The sequence below is a fragment of the Propithecus coquereli genome, unplaced genomic scaffold (assembly GCF_000956105.1).
Source record: "Propithecus coquereli isolate 6110/MARCELLA unplaced genomic scaffold, Pcoq_1.0 Scaffold4, whole genome shotgun sequence".
Lineage (NCBI taxonomy): Eukaryota > Metazoa > Chordata > Mammalia > Primates > Indriidae > Propithecus > Propithecus coquereli.
Genome location: NW_012149729.1, coordinates 13,113,537 through 13,131,077, shown reverse-complemented (window position 1 = coordinate 13,131,077; position 17,541 = coordinate 13,113,537). Strand labels below are relative to the sequence as shown.

Below are 17,541 nucleotides of genomic sequence, written 5' to 3'. Positions count from 1 at the left end.
TCAATTCCAAATTTCCCCCAACTTCTAAAATAAGAAACTATGAAGTTTATAGATCATTAAGGAATCTTGCTTTAAGAATTTTTAAAATCATTAATGTTAAAAATGGTAACAAGTCACTGACTGAGTAGATTCAGGAAGCAGGAAGTTAGTTCAAAGGACTCTTGCTCCTTTATCATCTCCCAAGACAACAAATCATTAGTCATCTTTTTAAAAAAGCACATTAAATTATATTTAAATTATAACTTCTCATTTCTTATAATTAAATGTTATTTTAGATTACACTAAATTGCAAAGTGTGATAGTCATCTGAGACAGGCTGTAGCAAATAATATTCTACCACAAGAGCAAGAAAATTTTCCTAACTTGCTGTGGTGCTGTAGGGAGATCTAGGAAAGACAACACGATGTCTAAAGGTAGGAATAGCGTCTATGTGTACCTCTCATCTTGTCCTCAATATAGCCAGTCAAGGTTACATATGGGAAGCAAGACCAGAAATGAGAGTTCCTATAAATTGAGGGAGGAAAGCAGCCACCCATGAATCCAGGGGGGAAGAGAACATGGGGATGATCGTTTACTCAACAGACATTTGTTAAGTATCTACTACGTGCCAAGCACTGGGAATGCAACCTCGAATAAAAATGGAAATAGTCCACGCCTTCATGGAGCTTATATCTACTATGGGGGTTGAGGGGGGCAGACATGAACAAAACTTTCCTCACATAAAACTGCAACTGTGACGAATGCAGCAGAAGACCCAGATTGTGATGAGAGAACGGAGGATTTGACTTGAGTCTGGGCAGGCAGAGAAGGCTTCCTGGGAAAGTGACACCTTAGCTGAGAGCTAAAGGGGGTGCAGGAGTTACCTATGTAAGACAGGGCTCCTCAAAGTGCTTGCAGTGAGGGACCAGCTTCTGTCTCCCCCTATCTAATCCATTGCAAACTGACTCTTTCATAAAATGCAATCAAAATGCCATGGCAATATCGAAATGTTATAAAGATTTCTAATCATTTACTTGCCATTTTTATACTTGGACCAGTTACCAACAGTTGACGGTCCAGCCAGTTCTTGGAACATGCTTTGAGTGGCACTGATTCAGGACAAGAGTACAAGAAAAACACATAGAAAGGCCTGAGTATCAGCAGAACAGGTGCTAAGAATGTGGAGGATTATCGCTGTCATAACACAGACTACTAAGGGAGCCACCTCTTTTGTATCACTACTTGACAATTAAAAGAAGCAGTTCAGGGATTTTAACTCCATCATAAATGGAGATATAGCCTGTGTTGGGAATTAAGGTACACAACCCCATTTTATATTAGCTATCTTTTTAAGCTTCTGAGTTCAATAACTACTGAATGACCAATTTTTGAAGCCAAATGCCATCTAAATTTACAGTTGTAAATGCAACAGCATAAAATCACCAGAACTTTTTCATGCTTTTGACTTTTATTTTTTACTACTTGAAAAGTAAAGGGTGAAAAATGTGTAGTTAACTAAATGCATCTATAATCACTCAATAGGCACATTGAGCACCTCTCTGTAAAACTAGAGACTAAATACATTGTTTTTAAAAATAGGACTCAGCATTGTGGTATGTATTGGCCACAGTTACCAGAGAAAAGTTCCTGGAGAAAAATATTCTAACTGTGGGAAAACAAGTATAATTCTGTTTTGTTTTCTATGAAGGCTGCTCTCTCGTATGTTTTTAAAATTCTTTTTACTATGGAAAAAGCAGTACTATACATTCATAAAACTACATCTCTTTAACAAAGAAGCTCTTTTTTTTTTTCCTGGAATTGCTAACTTATTTACTTAAAAGTTCAACATATGTTTACTTAACAGGGTAACACAGCACAAGCTACTATGAAGAGATGAATGACTCCTAAAGGCCAGAGCTGGAGAAACAGATGTAAAAGCCTTATGAAAAGAATAGACCTTAGGAGGTATCTGCTCTCCACGTCAAACAGTGCGGAGTTCCCAGCATTAATCATGACATTCGCTAAGGACTGAGGGAAAAGATTAGCTCCCTTATTCATACAAAGAATCCAATATATCTAGATCAGTGGTTCTCAACCTTAGCTGCACTTTAGAGTCCCCAAGAGAGCTTTTAAAAAATACTTATGCCCAGGTCCTATCCCAGAACAATTAAATTAGAATTTCAAGGGGATGGGGGTCCAGAAACCGCTAGTTTTAAAAGCTCCCCAGGTGATCCTAATGGGCAATGAGGGTTGAGAATTCCTGATCATGATCATGTGCAGAGACATGCTAATCATAGCGCACTAAAAAATGTATCATTGCATCTTTCGAATAGTTACTGCCTTGGAGCCTTTGGTCTTTGCACGTGTGCTAGTAATAAGCCTGCTTGAGTCCACCCTTGGCACATGTGACAGGGGCCCTCATGTCTGGCATTCCCTCTCCCCTGCCTTTCTTCAAGGTCTGGATGGCTAAGTAGGTGATGATGACTTGCTTGTCTCTTGGTAACGCACTACCCTGGGGAACTGTTAAAAGTATCTGTTATTATTGCAACAACAAAATTTAAAAAGCAAGTTCACACTTCAAGAGCTGTGATTGGGTATTTATAACACAAAACCAAAAATCCATCTTGAAATAATTTATGGTTACAAATGGACCTACCAGTTACTCTAAATGTGTTCATGGTTTGACAAGATCTTTGATTAGGAGAAACAGATTCATCCCCAAAATTTATTTAATTGACTTATGGTTTTAATTCTCATATAATGTATTAATTATTGGATGCATTGCCTACACCAGCAGTCCCCAACCTTTTTGGCACCACGGACGGGTTTCATGGAAGACAACTTTTCCACAGACCTGGGGTGGGGGGTGGGGGGTGGGTTTTGCGATGATTCAAGAGCATTACATTTATTGTGCAAACTTCTCTGGTAATGATAATCTGTATTTGCAATCACTTCCCAGCGCCAGCATCACCGCCTCAGCTCCACCTCAGATCATCAGGCATTACATTCTCATAAGGAGCGCACAACCTAGATGCCTCTCATGCGCACTTTACAGTAGCGTTCCTGCTCCTACGAGGATCTAATGCCACTGCAGATCTGACAGGGGGCGGGGCTCAGGTGGTGATTTGAGCAATGGGGAGCAGCTGTAAGTACAGATGAAGGTTTGCCGGCTTGCCGCTGCTCACCTTCTGCTGTGCAGCCCAGTTCCTAACAGGCCACAGACCAGTACCGGGGTCCGGGGTCCGTGGCCCAGAGGTTGGGGACCACAGGTCTACACCAGGGTTTTTCACCCTCAGTGCTACTGACAATTAGGCTGCATATTTCTTTGTTGTGGGGGCTGACCCAGGCTTTATAGGATGTTCAGCAGCTTTCCTTGGCCTCTACCTACCAGAGGCCAGTAGCACCTCTCTCTCCCACCTCCTGTTGTGACAATCGAAAATGTCTTCAGACAATGCCAAATGTCCCCTGGAGTGGGGAGTGAAACTGCCTCTGAGAATGACCATTTTCCATTTGAGAACCACTAATATAACCTACTACAGATCACAAAGCAAGCAGGTAGTGTGATCTTATAAAACCACAAAAGGTTCCTAAAAAGATATTCTACAGGCACAAATAACCAGAAAATCCGGCTAATAAGGTTCTCTTTATTTATAGAAGAATTGAGATCTTGCCTTTGGCACCACACCAAGCTCTCTAAGTGGACATATGTTAACACTGTGAGGTTTAGCACTTTTACTGTTTTGATAAATACGATTGGGTGAGAAAGACCTGCTAACTGGGCTATCAAAAACCTAAAGTAAGACTTTTTTTTCCTGTTGATGCAATATGAAATTAGTAAGATGAAAACACTTGTGTTTCAAATATGACACTGACAAGAAAGAAGTGAGAGAAGGGCAGCAGCAACAATTAATCAGACATCCTCTCAGGTGATTTTACCTCTAAGCTGTGGTCTGTGATCCCAAGTGACAATACATTGCCAAACAACAACAACAACAACAACAACAAGGGATTGGTGATGGTGCCTCCTAACTCCCTGATGAAATCAATACAGTCATTCAATTTTATGCTGCATGGAGAAAAAGACCAGGGCTACAGACAATCTGATTATTACTAGGCCCAGGATACAAATGGGAACTTAGAAAGAGGCTGACTTCAAGAAGAAAACGTGTCCTTCTGAAACTTATAATTATTTGGGTTTTTCTTGGGCTATTGCCTTTGTTTTAGAAACAGTAAAATGTAAACACTACTGAGGAGAAATTAAGTGTTCATGTAAAATCACATTTTTTATTTTCCTCATCTATAAAATGAAGACTCTGGGTTAGGATCTGAGTGTAAAATAATGAAATACCCACTGCTGTCTTTCCTACCAATGACAGACATTACTGATCAATCAGAGCCTAGATGAGATCCCAGAATCTTATCAACATTACACTCCAGGCAGCCCCCACCAATAAATAGGAATGTTGAAAAGGTGAAATCAATTTGCCCCCCTCTATATAATGTTAACTGAAAAGAACAGAGACAAAATCACATATATATAAAATTGAACCAGGGAAAGTAATATGCATTTGTATAGGACAATATTATCAAATATTTGACACCACGAGCTAAATATGGGGGTGTGACTATGGTCTACCAAAGAGATATAAATGTGAGTGTTGTGTGGAACTTCTAGGAAGGGTTGTTAAAGTAGTTCTATCAACTAAGAGGAACCTTTCTCCTTCCTACTATCTGGATTGCAGCTGCATGCAATGGCCAGAACTCTTGCAGCTATATTCTACTTTGAGGTATGCTTGATGATAGCAGCTATATGACTGCACAGCAGAAAGATAAGTGCCTGTTGTCCCTTTTTACACCAAGAAACCACAAACTCAGAACTTCCTGCTTCTAGACTTGCATATTTTGAGAAATAAGTTTCTATCATGTCTAAGTTTTTATTATTTATTTCATTAAAAATAGCCAAATCTAATCCTAAGATTTAGCATATGAGGTACCAGTTACTCTTTCCATGATGTCTTTCGGAAGCAGATGAAATAAAGATGAGAAAGAAATGAACGGTGACTGAACGCTTAGGTGTTTTACATGTATTATTTGTCAAGGGAAAGGCATTTTACATGTTTGTTATTTAACCTTCATAACAAATATGAAAAGAATTATTTCACCATTTAGTGTATGAGGAAACTCAGGCTGTAAGAGATTAAGTAAGTTCAAGACCACAGAACTGGTAAAAGGAAGAGCTGAATTGCAAATCTAGTTGTTTGGAGCCACAGTCCATGGTCTTTTCATAATACCTCAATAACCCCGAATGACCTTGAGAACAATGACTAGGTGCTTAAGTGCAAAGCACTATACAAGATTACCTTTGACCACACATAGAAGATTCCGTGTGCAACCTGAAGAAACTTCAAATTGATTGATTATTTTAAAAGTCAGAGAAAAAATCTGATGCTCAATGAGTTAAATAAATGAGCAACAATAAAGATGTCACATTAGAGGTGTGACTGACAAATGAACTATACGGATTATATTTGTTACATAAGCTAAGAAGTCATGATGACTTTAATTTGGAATACTCTCATTTGTTCCTTCTTTGCCCTCCTCCCCAACTGATCTTGAACTATATTCTCGCTACGTGCCAGATACTCTGCTTAGCACTGATGTCACAGAGGCAGGCAGCACACACCACTCCCAGGAAGTGCAACATACAGTAAAGGAAATCCTCTACAAAAATAGAATTTATTCCACCTGGCACAATGAAGTGTAGATAATCTGAACTTCAATCTGATGATTAAGGAAAAAACTCAAAGTGATATTAAGAACTGCCTTCTCTAATCAGACACAATCCCCTATGGACTTATTAATAATTTTTCCCCCAATTTTTCAGATATGGACAATCTACAGGTTAAGGATATCCACTCTTCTCAGAAAATTACTATAAGCTTGGAAAGCTATCCCACAAGAGGTAGGATCTTCCAAAAATGAGTCTACTATTTCCAAGAGGAACACCTCCTAGGAACCTTATGGTAAGAAGCAATAGTAACAAGATCAAAGTAAAATTACACTTAGCGTAATGGCCTTTGAAAGCCCTTCCCACCCACCTTCTTCACTGATTTTGGGTTTTAAGAGACTGTAGTTAATATGAAGAGATTGGTAAATTTCACACAAGTATTTAAGAATATAAGGCTAAACACAATCTGGCAGATTGGACCAGATTTGGGGAATCTAGATGCCAAGCCAAAAAACTGGACTTTAACCTACCACATAACTAGAAATAAACTCAAGTCATAGGTGATACTGTGATGGACAATATGATCAAATATTTTAGGATTATTAACTGGCTTCAGCCCTTAGGAATGGACTGGGGTCTAGGAGGGATGGGTACAAGACTAGCCATTGAAGACCAAGGACAGGAGGTGAGCAATGCCCAGGTGTCATTGTCACAGCATGGTCCTGAAACACAACAGATGGATTCATGTGACAGACATTTCATCAGACTAGGCAAAAAAAAAAAAAGTATACAGATTTGCAAAAGAATTGAATGAACACTTCTGTGAATTTACTTCCTAGTGCCTGGGCATTGAGGGCCTGCTGGAGAGCATTACATCATTCTGAGATAGGTAAAGTGTCTCGGCACTGTACTCAGGGCATGGTCACCTCAGTTCTCAATTCTCCACACTCTCTCCAAATTAAATCTGGAACATCCTGTTCTTACAAAATCAAGCAAGCATGAAAAGTGCCATGGAAACCACAAAATTAGCAGTGATGCTGTAAGTGGAGATTTCCTGTACCTACCAGTCGGTAGAGCTCAGTGATGCTGATGTCCTCCGGATCCACCATTGCATACTCTTTCCTAGGAACCAGGTCCAGCCCCAGTTGTCTAAAAAAACAAATTGAAAAAGTTTGGGGGAAAAGTCACCTCCATGAAATGTATTAAAAATAATTATTTTTACTATGCCACCTTGAAATTACCCACCATGCTTCCCCCACCTGTACTTTTTACCCTGTATGACTTGTTACCACAGTTGGGGTAGACAATGTAAGTAGGCTGGACGCTGGGCTTAACTTGAGAAGTGATAACAACATCACAGAAGGTGACAAAGTCGGGGAAATCAAGAAGGGGTGGGCAGGTACTCTCAGTGGGGTGTTCCTTCCACTGGGGCCCTTGGCCCTCTGTATGGCACAAAGCCTTCTGCACCCGACAGACTATCCCCAGAGAAGGACTTCTCTAGCAGGGTAGAGTGGAGTAGAAACCAGAGCTAGACATACTTTGGTTATGGGCACTGGAGTTGCAGAGAGGGAAGTTCAGCCTTTAGGATTTGATCTAGCACCAAAACACCTAGCTATGCCCGGAGTTAACATGCTTCTAGCACGAACCTCTGGCAACTTGTGCATGGTCCTCATTCATAGAAAGTTCTAGGGTCACTCATTAGGAGAAACTCAGTGAAGGTAGGGAACAGAAATTGGAGCAGCATAGTTCTAGTCCTGGGTGGCAAAATGGTTTAACCTCTTGTGTCAGGTTTCATTACAGCTGATATGTGGCTTGCTGGGTGGAAAAGTATTCTAAGGTTATAGCCAGCCTCAGAGGGACCAAGTATGGTAATTGATTTGTGATGTCCTGTCATCCACAGACGAAAGCGAGGCTAACCTTGTTCTGGCCAGTTTCCCTCCAGTGGCCTTGGGAACATACTCCTCTCCAGGACACCCACTGCTCAACATTGATACCAATTCCACATAATTCTCTTCATCTCCTTAACCATCCCCAACCATCCAAAGGCTTCCCGATGCTTCTGTAACGCCCTATAGATCAAAGCCAGTACATCTTCTCTCTCATGGACGCCTCGCAATTACTACCACACTCCAGGTCTCGAGCTCAGTTCTCCGAGGATCATTTGTCCTGCATCCCTTTCGTGTCATCACTCTCTCCAACATGGAAGCCTTCCAGCGTGGCACTTCCAATTATAGAACCACAGCTTTCTTACTTTTGAATTAAAAAAAATCCTGAAATTCTATGCCCTCCCCAAAATCTCATTAAGGTTTCATAAGTAAAATGTATTAATTCAGCACCTACTTCAAGCCAAGCACTGCCCCAGCCACCCTCAGGGATATTTGTTCTTAAGAAGATTAGAAAATTGTCACCTCCTAGACAGCAGGAGCTATTTTTCAGATACTAAAACAGTTTCTCAATTTTCCTAAATGATGTTTCTCTTTGAGAAACTTAAAAAAGAAGTCACATGCCCATTCTTTAATTTATCGTTGAATTTTCAAATCACAAAGAGCACTGTGATTTTTTTTTTTCAAAATGTCCCCATCTCCCCTTGCCCCACCTCACCAGGGATTCTGGTAGTGTCTGTTCCCCATCCTCACTCCCTTCCAAGAGAGAACCACTGTACTACAATGTAAGATGTCATTTGACACCAGCTCAGTATTGCTGATGAAAGATTACTTAGCAAAGCAAAGAGGACGTATAACCAATATGAATCACAGCACTTGCCTAACCATAGCTCCTTCCATGAGAAGCTGCTCTTCTCACATTTTCTACTGGGAAGAGGGGATCAGAAAAGGTAGTCATCTGACCATTCCCCTTACTGAGCCACACCTGACTAAGGTAAGCACGTAACCTAAGGACATATAACCTGTGGACTGGACAGAAACTTATGAGAGGCTGGTATAAAATATTCAATCCAAACAGGAATAATAGATATTGGCTGTCAATAAGATTCCTTCCTTGAGAGATTGAACTTGGAAATTCAGACAACATCAGCCACAAGGCATGAGGAAGACAAGCTACCTGAAGGGCAGGTGATCTACATCACTGCAGAATGAATGACACCAGAAACCAGTGACCTGCAAGTCCCTTCCTTCCACAGGCTTGAATGTTCAACTTCTGCTGGTTTCCTGAAGGCCTGGCTATGTGAAGAGAGTCTTCTTTGTTTCTATTTGGTTTTGTTAATTCCGAGGTATATCCTTAGGATAAACCTCCCATTGTTTGAGCTTCCTTAGCTCACAGAATAGAATCAGGGCAGTGCTTGACAAAGAGTAAGGAGAAATGAGGCCAGCAGGGGAGAGACAAGACGCAGGGAGATCACACAGGATCTGGGAAGCCAGTCGTGGTGCAGGGGTGTCCTTTTACATCGTCTCAGTCATTAAACTATGCTGTGACCATCAGGAAAAAAGGATGAACTGATCCTCCATCCCATGTAATCTTAGCCAGAAAGTCCAAGGACACCATAGGACTCTATGGGCAACAGAAACACGTGCCATTATTTCAGTGCTGTCGGAGGCTCCCAGGTGAGAATGATTCTTTTGCTGTCCCCATTAGAGAATAAGATGGATTATCCTCCTCCTCCCAAGCTTCCCACGTTCAGAGAGCTACTCTTCAACAGTCTGATATACAACCTGAGATAGAACACATTCTTAATTTATGTTCATTAGAGATTTATATACTGACAGATAAGTTTGTAGCACAATTTGATCTGCTTTAATGGGCAAGAGAATTATCTTAATTTGCTGTCCCTTTAGCACTATTCAATAAGAAAACAAGTTCATACTTAAAGGAGTAAGGTAAATGCATAATCTCTATGCTGTAAGTTATTTTTAAATAAGTGACCGAAGAAATTCAAAGAAAACAGAATGAGAGCTCAGAAACTTCATGAAGTTGAGGATGATCTAAATAAATTATACTGCTCATTTTCATGCATCAATGTTTTACCAACTTATCATAAATTAGCCAGAGAACTACTCAAAGTACAAGCTAGAACTTACGTAAGTCAAAAACTGAGTCATGATTCAGCCATAATTAATGTTTTTCCTTCCTTCGCCTTTTCATTCTGCCATCATGTTCCTTCACAAAACTGAAGAAGTATCATTTTCTTGCCTGCTCTACGTTCCTAAGTTATTTTTGATAAGCTAACATCATCCAACTTCCTATTTACAAACTAGTCCTTTAAATGAGCACCAGCACAATGACTAAGAGCCAATATAAATCAGAGAAAACTCAAAGGTTTTGCGAAATAATAAAGAAACACATGAAAGACAGGCAGCACAGGGCATGCTCCCAGGGGCTTTAGAGCTACTCCCCAGGCCCTACTTCAGCTCACGCAGCAGGATGGGAAGCTCCATGCAAGCGGCTGGCAAGTCTAATCGGTCACGAGGTGCTGCATGTTTTAAATTGTATCATCCTAGAGCTGAAATGGCCTTTGGATCTTCTCTAGTTCAACTTCCTCCTTTGACAGATAAAGCACTGACATCGAGAAGGGCTCAGGAATTTGCATCAGGTCTTAAGAAAGTAGAGCTCCTAGTCCAATGCTTTTGTTGCCCCTCCATAGCTGCACTTGTTTCATTCCTCACAGTAATGAACCTTCTAGAAATAAATAAATTGGGCTATTCTATTCATTGTCTGTAAAAAGATGAAGGGCACATTGTGTTCAACAAAATACCAGAAGTACTCTACCAGAAGTACAGAGTTTAAAATCTGTTAGCAGGTCTGTGTATTTGTACCTGTAGTATGTAACGTCTTGGCGGGAATCACACTTGGCTTCTGGCAAAGTGACTTCCTATGGTTAGGGGAAGCGGCATTCTGGTTTCAAATCGGTTTTTCCGGATTTGAAGCTAATTTACCCATCGCTCACTTACAGGCATTTTCTCCTTTCTGTCTGCTTTTCTTTTTATCTGCTGCCCTAAGATCCTTTGAAGGTCAAAATAGTTAACGGGGATTTGGGGAGAGGAAAGGAAGGGAGGATACGGCCATGTAGTATATTAAGGAACCATTCACTGCCTTAAACCTAAGCCTTGTGCAACCCTAGGATCGCGGTCAAAGTTGGCTTATTCTAATTTCTCACTGCTATATTAATATTCATATTTAGTATAGTATCAGCATTGGTTAGAGCTTTCAGTGATTAGATTTACTACTTAAGTGTTTGGCTGATATTTTAAAATAGTCACTCACAGTTTTATTCAAAAATAAATCTTGGTCAGGAACAGTTTTTACTACGTTCTCCCCAGCAGCTCCTAATAATGGCTAATATGCACGCACAGGACCAATCGGAGCAATGGTAAAAGGCCCCACCAGGGCACTTGTCCTAAGGCTTCTAACAGAAGCTGTTAACATTAGTGTCTCCCTCCGGATTACACTGGCGACCTGCCACCCTGACATGGAAGTGATATATATTAAAGGCACATACACATGCCAAACCCAAAGCGTATTTAAAAATAAGATCCATTTTAGCCAGAAGCCATATCTAATTAACCCCTGGGAACATTTCATTTTCCTTGAGCACGTGCACACTGTCAGATCACACAAGGTACTAAAGAACAAACACCAGCAGGAGAGGAAGTGGTTCTCCACTCCGTCAACGACAGTTTTCCTCCAAAAGAGGAAAACCGGAAAGATGCACAGGATTGGCTCTGGTAATATTACCACGTCCTGGCTCAGGCTTATGTCACTTCTGTTGTGATCACGCACCAGACGCTGCTCTGTGACAGTCGGTACTCACTCGTTGCCCCAGTCGAGCCTGGCAGTGATGTGGCGCTTCACGTCCTTCATCCGGTCGTGGGTGAGATGGCCCACCAGCACCTGCCGCCGCAGGTCCAGGATCTCATTCATGATGTGCCACAGCCGGTGGAAGAGATCGCCTTCGTTTCTCTAAGAAAGATGCAAACGTGGAGATTTGATAACCAGTCCCCGCACTGAGTTATGGGATAACCAAAGAGAAAAGGGAAAGGGAAGGTCCTGGTCACCCTCGATGTGCTTGCCGCCCTGTGGACAGATTCTCCGTTAACAGACGGACTCTTCCCTCATCGTCCTCAAACGCACTCCCTCCTCTCTCTGCTCTGTATGTTTCCATTCACAACTCTGCTCTCCTGTCCAAGAATGCAACTTTACCTCTCAGACTCCCCAAGAGACACTTTGTGTTCCTGCTTCTCACTGCGCCTCCACACCTGGAGCTGGGCCCAGTCTCCACGCTTTGCGTACGCTGCCTCCCTTTCCACCTCAAATGCTCCTTTCTTTAGCTCTCCCCACATTCTACTGTCCTACAGAGCTTGGCCTGACTTCCACTTCTGTTAGGAAAGCTTCCCTGTCAACTCTTGCTCACTCTCTTTCCCCCTTCTCTGAGCCATGGCTGCAAGCAACTAAAGCTGAGGAAGTGGAAAACTTTGTTTTCCAATGATTTCTTGCACGTTGGTCTCAATGCTTTATTGGATCGCCCATCAGAAGGTGAGTACGCAAACTCATTCACTGATGGATGTGTATTGCTATTATTTGTCCAGTATTTAGACCTATTAAAAAAAATGATGCTTTCTTCTTACTTTTAAAACAGTCATGTAGATTCTAGATCATCTCCTGTGAAATTCATTAAGCTATGTAGTTTGGTGGAAAGGAGACAGGTTAATCTCCTGGCTTCAAGTCTTGGTTTTGCCACTGGCAGTTCTATAGACTTTGAGTGTAAGTTTTATCACCTGTGAAACTGGAAGTACTATCTTCTGCGAGGCTCTTTTATGGATTAGTGATAACGACTATGAAGAGAGCCCTATAGCACAGTGGCAAAGAGTACAGACTTAGAGCCAAAGAACTTCAACCTGAATTCCAATTCTGCCATTTACTGGCTGAAAAAGCTTTGATAATTTATTAATACCTCTTTGTGCTTGTTTTCTCATCTGTAAAATGGGTATGACAGTAACTACCACAGAGGACTGTTGTGAGTATTAATGAGTTATTAAAACTCTGAGAAATGGCTGGCCCAGAATAAATATCATGTAAGTATTAGTTATCACTAGTACTGTTATTGTTCTGGGCTTGGTCCAGAATGAGCCCTCTACAAATACTCTCTCTTTAGCAAAAGCAAAATATATACCTCTTACCCCAGAGACATTAATGTAGACCTTATGTAAATACTTACCCTTCATCTTTCTTAACCAGAATCTACACTTTTACTTTCCACAAAAGTTATTAGTAGACTACAGGAATAGTGATATAAAAGTATTGAGGTTATCATCTGTCTACAGACTTCTACACAGTTATAAGCTGCCAGAAATATCAAGTTCTCTGTGATGGGTAAAGACAATCAGTTTTAACATATTTTTTATTTTAAAAAGTTATGACGTGTTCTCTGCTTTTTCAATACTTGTGTCTAGAAGAGTTTTTAGGTACTGTACAGGTCAGACAGATGTGCCAGAGGAAATAAAAAGCATTCTCCAGGATGTCATCTGTGATCCTCTCAGAAATAATCTTACTTCTAAGGTTACTCCTAAAACACTGTATTGAGCCTATTATTCTATGATTTCTCACTCTTTATTCACGTCATACACTCCCATACAAGTCGTTACCAGAGCCCTGTAGCACAGTGCTCTTATAATTAACTGCTCAGTGTCTGTGTTCTCCACTTGGCTGCAAGTACCCAGCCACGATGGTTGGGTCTGCCTGGTGTAGTCCTGGCAGCTGGAGAATGAATGAATGAATAGCTTGATTTAAAGGTGTTAGTTTTTGCGGACCTTGTGAGGTGGGTTCTGTTCGGGTCATGCAAAAGAATAAGCAAAGAAGATTAAGAAACACTTGAGGAAGTCAGTGGTGGGAAGGAAAAGCCTGCTCAAGTCAAAAACATTACATTACATAAGGAAGTTATAAAACAAGTAAAATCTAATGCTGCAAAGGAAAGAGCCAGCACCTCCTGAACTGAGTGGTCACAGTGAGAGTAATCATCTGCCTGCTCTTGGGGAAAGCATTCTGTAGTCGGTTAGTAGGAGGGACTTGATATTCTATGATGTCACCTCTAGTACTTAAGTTTAAGAGAACACTAAGATGAGAAGGAAGCAGGATCCTTTATAAAACTGAAAACCAGCTGGTGACCTTTCCCTTTAGGGAAGAAAACCCAGAGGTGCAGGAACACTGACATACTGCAGGCCTGGCCAGCACATTTGCCCTGCTAGTGTAAGAAAAAGATATATATATATCTGGTTGGACATCCAGTCATAAAATTGTGATTCTTTAAACATTGGTCTTAAAAATTGGATAGTTATAAAGGCTATGCAGAAATATAAAAAGATACTTTTGATTTAGTGTTAAATGAAAAATGTAGGGTACGATATTAAACCTTTGGAATAAAACAGTACCTAGAAATTCTGGCAATATAACAGAAATGTAGCAAAGAGTTAATTGTATTTTAGTTTTTAGAGAATGGGGAAGTTTTTATTTGCCTTAAAATGAAAACAGGGCAAGTTTTAGCAGCAGCAGACCTAGATTTAGATTCAGGCTTTACCACTTAGCATGAGGTCCTGGATAAGTTATGTTTGATAAGATTTGAGAATAAAAACTATCTGGCATAGCCCCAGGGAAGAAAGATGTAAGATATCCAGCCCAGGACCTGCACAAAAATACTCAGTAAAAGATGGCTGCTGTATTTCTCCTAAAGTTTTTGTGGCTACATTACTGATATATGATTAAGTGATACTTTAAAGAGTATTATTTAGGCCTTTAAACCAATGTTATTTAAAAGAGCAATTAGCATTTCTCGAGCATTCACCATGTGCTTTTATGCTAAGTGTTTGACATATACTATCTCATATACTGCTTACAATTTACAAAATATTATTACACTCATCAAAATTCTTTGAGTGAAGAAGCTAAAGGCCTTAACACTGTTGGAAAGAAGATGGACAATACCCTAAATATACTCAAATATGATGAACTTGAACCAAAACATTTGACACAAAACATTTACATGAGGAAAAGAGAAACCAGAAGGTCTGACATGGCCAAGGTAGTCTCATTCCCAATGTCAAAATTCTAATTTCTCCAGGTTAAAATTTACATTTGATCCTAACATAACTGACTACCATGCCAGTATCCAGGGAGACACTTAGACAATTCTCTTTCTTTCCCATTACTTAGAACACTAAAAGGAAAGGAAGTTACTTCTAGAATTTACAACACATAGGTTTTCAAACCAACCAAGCCTGTTCCAAAATAAATGCTCACACTATCAAAAGCAGGTAAAAATAGCTAAATAAGGCAGAATCCAGAGGAAATTCAACTTTGTTCCTCACTATTAGCTACATAAAAGGAAAAGTGTTGGTGCTTTAGCTCAACTAACGGACAACATTTACATTGTCATTATTTTTATAACTCTCTTAGGTTGGATATTTAGGATGTGGTAGTTGGAACATTTCAAATAGTTTCTTTTTCTTTTTCCACATTAGTGTCATGCACAATGTTACTTGAAGTGAAATAATACTGGGATTTTGTAGTCTTTCTAACACAAATTAAAAAAAAAAATCTACAAAGGAGATCTGCATTTCCTTCGCACCTTGCCAGCACAGAGCCCTGGAAGTCAGTTGTCTTGACTTTGTATTTACAAAACCTACACTCTGGCAATTCATCTAAGACTGCCTTGTGGATTTTCATAGTGAGTCGCAAAGCTCCAGGACAGTATAATTAGAGAAGTCCAACATCAAAGCGTTTTTATTAGTGACTTTGTAAGATTTTCTTGCCTCAACGAAATATCCTATTGCATTTTAGATGTAACAGACAAAAACTGTCATTCTGTGCCAATGTCCCTCACTAATTTGGATTTTCTCTTTGACAGGCTGTTTCAAATCATTTTGGCAGGATAAGTATACTTTTGTATTTTGAACGCATCCCTTCAAATGATTAAGCTATTCTATAAATTTCTTTGAAAATGAAAAAAGAGATAGAATTTATCTTTCTGAACACTTCAGCACCCCCAGATTTCCACACGATTAGTGGGGTTCAGAATGAGAGCGGCAAATCCGCATCAGAATCCCAGCTCGCCACTTTCCCATTACTTGGTCTAGAGCAAGTACTTCACTCTCTGCGCCTCATTTCTCTCATTTGTAAGCCGGAGATGGTCACAGCTATTATTTCCATGAGTGGTTGTGAGGATTAAAGGAGATTCCGCATACAGAGTACTTCCCGTGGGGTTTGCCATGTAGCAAGTGCTCCATAATGTAATTACTTATAAGCAAATAAATTTATACATACACAAGATACCCCTAAACATAGATTTTTTTCCACCAAGAAACATCCCTTTTCTCTAGCATATTTAGAATATTCTTATTGATTCTGGCTAAGAAGTCTGTCATTTACAGTGTACTTGAATGATTTACAGAATTAGAATATGATAAAATACCGCTACCACCAAAATTTTATTGAAGATAAGCTTCTTTCTCCCTAAAAATTAAAAATATTCAGGAAGTCCAACACTAGGCCCATGTAAACCATCCTATTTGTTTAGATGACAGAAAAATCATCTTTTATATTCCCGTAGTATTGAAAAATAACATAAAACCCATGCTCAGTGGACACAGAGATTACAAGACTGTGTCTCATTAAGATCTGTATCTTGCCCCAAGGAGTCCTAGTGACTTATAGCAGGTGCTGTAATATTAGTTGATGCTTACTCATGTTTAGATATTTCTCAAAACTATTCTCTACCTGAAAAATCATGCCATTAAAAAGTTACTTACCACATAGAGTTGTTTCCACATCGTTCCCCAGTCTCTTAATGTTGATGTCATTTCTGTGATAACGGAGTCTTCGGTGGGAATAACCATTTCAAATTGTCTGTGAATTTAAAAAAGAAAAACAAAGTATGTATGTAAATATCATAGGCAATAATTTTGTTCTAAATACTCTAAAAGATAAACTAGGCAAGAAAGCTGCCTAGTTATTGTGGGTTCTGCAGACAGTACCCAGGATCTGATTAAAAGCTTGTATGAGGAATGTTAAGCAGGTTACGGCCGTACGATACCGAACACAACCGGCCAGTTCATACAGATCAAGTTTGAGCAGCGTGGTGGAGAGGGAACAATATCAGAAGAGTTCCACTCCAGCGACATTTTGAGCACTAGGCAGCAACTCATTTAACCTCTCTGAATCTAAAAGCCTTCATCTGTAACATGAGGTTACTGGGCTACATAAATTCTGAGGTGACTTTTGCCTTCCAAGTGCTATGCCCATAGGATTCAAAGGAAGTAAAAGAAACACTGTTCAACCATCAGGATATGATAGCTATCAACGGCCAAAACTCAGTTTTATAAGAAACTAGAGCATTCACTTGCTCTAGTAACACTTCATTTTTATTATTTGCAAACAGAACCATGAAAAATGATTAGTACTATTAGTAATGCTACCATGCAGCACAGAACTTAAGGGCTTAAGACATCACAGATATTTGAATATCCATTCCAAAATGTTCCTCTCTCTGATTAAGATAATACAGTCTTCCCACTTTTCTAAAAGACGAAACTATAATTGGAAAATATTCATACCAATATCTAGTAGGGTATGTATTGTGGTCCTAAAGTTGAGAATATATACAGGGAGATAGGAAAAAAAAAAAAAAGAAGATTTAATTTGTCCTCTGCATTCTAACTTTGGCATATAATAATCTTCATCTCCAGTTTCTTTTTTCAAATTCGTTCAGTTTTTGTGAAGGCTAAAGTGGTTAAGTGGCTATTACTACCAATGCTTCTCAAAAGAATGCTACTGGCTATACTGATGGGGACTATTTTCTTTATTTCAGAATATTTTTCTCAAGGACAACATCT

At 39.8% G+C, this 17,541-nt stretch overlaps 1 protein-coding gene across 1 annotated transcript in view; it reads right to left on the bottom strand.

The window, feature by feature from the left end:
• The window catches only part of DOCK4 (dedicator of cytokinesis 4), a 477,172-nt gene that overhangs the window by 245,526 nt on the left and 214,105 nt on the right, over positions 1 to 17,541 (bottom strand). The window contains exons 4-6 of the mRNA XM_012652744.1: positions 16,459 to 16,555; positions 11,472 to 11,620; positions 6,772 to 6,856 (exon numbers count right to left, since the gene is read on the bottom strand). Of these exons, the coding sequence (XP_012508198.1) occupies positions 6,772 to 6,856; positions 11,472 to 11,620; positions 16,459 to 16,555 (331 nt within the window). The remainder of the gene's footprint in view (positions 1 to 6,771; positions 6,857 to 11,471; positions 11,621 to 16,458; positions 16,556 to 17,541) is intronic.